General features: G+C 32.1%; 1 protein-coding gene across 1 annotated transcript; it reads right to left on the reverse strand.

The window, feature by feature from the left end:
• Positions 1 to 1,043: 1,043 nt before the first annotated feature.
• Positions 1,044 to 1,915, reverse strand: LOC131611328 (uncharacterized). The gene has a single exon (XM_058883374.1). It carries the CDS (start codon positions 1,861 to 1,863, stop codon positions 1,219 to 1,221), a length of 645 nt encoding a protein of 214 aa, XP_058739357.1. The 5' UTR covers positions 1,864 to 1,915; the 3' UTR covers positions 1,044 to 1,218.
• Positions 1,916 to 2,572: the final 657 nt, after the last annotated feature.

A 2,572-nucleotide genomic window follows, 5' to 3' on the forward strand; every position in this document is an offset into this window, starting at 1 on the left:
ACCGTCTTCGAATTTCAAATCTTCCCGCCTGAGTCTGTCTTCGACGCGTGGCAGTGTATTAAACAAACACTACGAAAAAAACACGCTAAGTAGTAATACTTGAATATATTTATAAATTTGTCTAAGTCCCCGAAGACACATACTTTTCACTAGCTTTCAGTATTCATTATCTTCATAGCAAACTTAGAAATCTTTACTCTCGAAGCATGACCATCAGTAGCCATTCTTTTATTTTTAAGGGATGGCCATCAGTAACCATCTTTCCTTCGATTTTCTACTTCTTCGAAGGACAAATACTACAAAACGAAATCTTCAGCTAACACTATTAAAAAATTAATTGCGCTAAATGGATGGTGGTGGGAATATCCGAACCCATTTGGATCGGGTTTGAGTTTTAACTCTCCATCTTCGTTTGGGTTTGGGACGGAGAACGAGAATTATTTGAGATTCGAATTTGAATTTGAGAGAGGTAATAACCGTCTCTGACCCGCCCTATTGTCATACATACGTAGAACCCGACTATGATTTTATGGACAAAAAAAGCTTCAACAAAAATACTTTGAAAAAATGCTCCCTTTTTCTTTCTCCAAACCGTTACTACATATTTTGACCAAACCCCTTCTATTTTCTGTTATTAAAATTATGAGAGGGCTTCAATCTCTTCCGACGTTTTCTTTTTTTTGGTGTTAACCGACCAGTATCCGCGGGGGAAAGGGGTCCTACGTGACTAATTCGGACCCGGGCTCGGAGGCGACGACACCGTGGCCCCAAGGCGTTTTTGACTCCAGCTGGGATCGAACCCGGGTACTAGCCGGTTCAGTCCCTTTTTGGATAAAGTTCATTTGCCAACTGAGCTAACCCTTTAAGGTTACTTCCGACGTTTTCGTTGAAAGGAGCAAATACGTTTTATTTCATTTACATTAATAATATAACATAAATAAATATACATGTAGAATATCACTAAAAACATATGACATAATTATATCTATAAATAAATTCAAAATGAATTTTTATTAATAAATAGACAAAAATAAGTTGGTTCAGTGGTGATTGATGCTGAATTTGATAGAGAGAACTACGGTTCGATCCATTTGATTTCAGAACTGATCCTGGACCGAACTAAACCGGTGGTGATATAAAAAAAAAGAGAGTCTATTTTTGTTGTAAAATAACTGATAAAATAGAATTTAACAAGCTTAACATCTCTCCTTATCTACCTCATATATATTTATCTAATTCTTCCTTAAGCTTTTCAATTATCTTATCTTTTTCACTTATAATCTCCAAGAGCCTAACATTCTCATCTTTAAGTACCTCAAATTGACAAACTATTCCTTCAATTTGAGCTTCAATAGCTTCATCACTTAACTCAAACACACTCTCCACAACTCTAATCACACGCCATAAACTAACCACAACCAATAAACCACCCCCTCTCCTCTCCATAAAAACTTCCATAATCAATGCGACAATTGCCACAACACCATCCACAACATATCCCGGATGCTTGAAAAATGAAAAACCTAACCCTACCAACAAACCAATTATCTTCATTGAAATAATACTCAAAATACCAATTCCAATCCAATGAAGCCATAATTCCTCTACTATGTTCACTTTTTGTTTACATGAAATTAGAGAAGAAGATAGCTCAAGAATCGTGATTATGAGATCGGCAAGAAGTAAAGATATTGAAATCGCGCGAATTATTGTTGATTCTAGGAAATTGACCAATTGTGTTCGCCATGTTGCTCTATTGAACAAATATTCTTGTTGGTTTGAGGTTGTAACAAGAAACAACCATCTTTGTCTTCTTTTCCATGATTTTATTAGATTTTGAATTGATGAATCTAATGTTTGCATGGAAAAATAATTTGTTGGAGCTTGTATTTGATTGGTTTCTGAGGATACACGAATGGAGTTTAAGGTTGTCATTGATATGAGAAATGGTATATGTACAAAATTGGGATGTGATTTATGTGCTTGTGAAGTACAAGTAACTTTGAAGGTTTGCATGCTTTAACTTTAGGGTCACGTTGAAAGGTACATTAATTAATTTATAATTATGCTATATTATTTTCCTCCACGTATAAGAGTAGCTCGAAGATGAGAGACCAAATGGAACAAAATATCATTGATAGAAAATGGATATGGAAAATTTAGAATTTTTTTGTTATAGATTTTTGTTCGGTTAATTATTAATTAAGGAAAGTAGGTTTAAAAAAAGTAATTTTAACTTTTTATTTGTTAATTTAATTTTTATACAAACTTATTTTGATCTCATTTGTTATAAATTAAAATATTGTTTTATACTTAATAGTTTAGATATTTAATTTTGTCAAAGATTTAATTATATTAAAATCATTTAGTTTTAAAAATATATCTTTTAAAACAATTGTTTATGAACAAAATTGTTTTTAACCTTCAAGAAGTTAATTTTGTTTTATAAAATAAATTATTTATGTGTATTTATCATAATGAAAATGTTAGACAATATATCCTCTTAGAATTCAGGGAAATTTTAATAGTATTTGTACACTCTTTTTTTAAATAATTAATTGGCATTACTCTT

Source organism: Vicia villosa, linkage group LG6, assembly GCF_029867415.1.
Source record: "Vicia villosa cultivar HV-30 ecotype Madison, WI linkage group LG6, Vvil1.0, whole genome shotgun sequence".
In the NCBI taxonomy this organism is placed as follows: domain Eukaryota; kingdom Viridiplantae; phylum Streptophyta; class Magnoliopsida; order Fabales; family Fabaceae; genus Vicia; species Vicia villosa.

What these genes read in the sequence shown, in the direction of transcription:
- LOC131611328 (XM_058883374.1), bottom strand. Translation starts at nt 1,863, where the DNA reads ATGCAAACATTAGATTCATCAATTCAAAATCTAATAAAATCATGGAAA.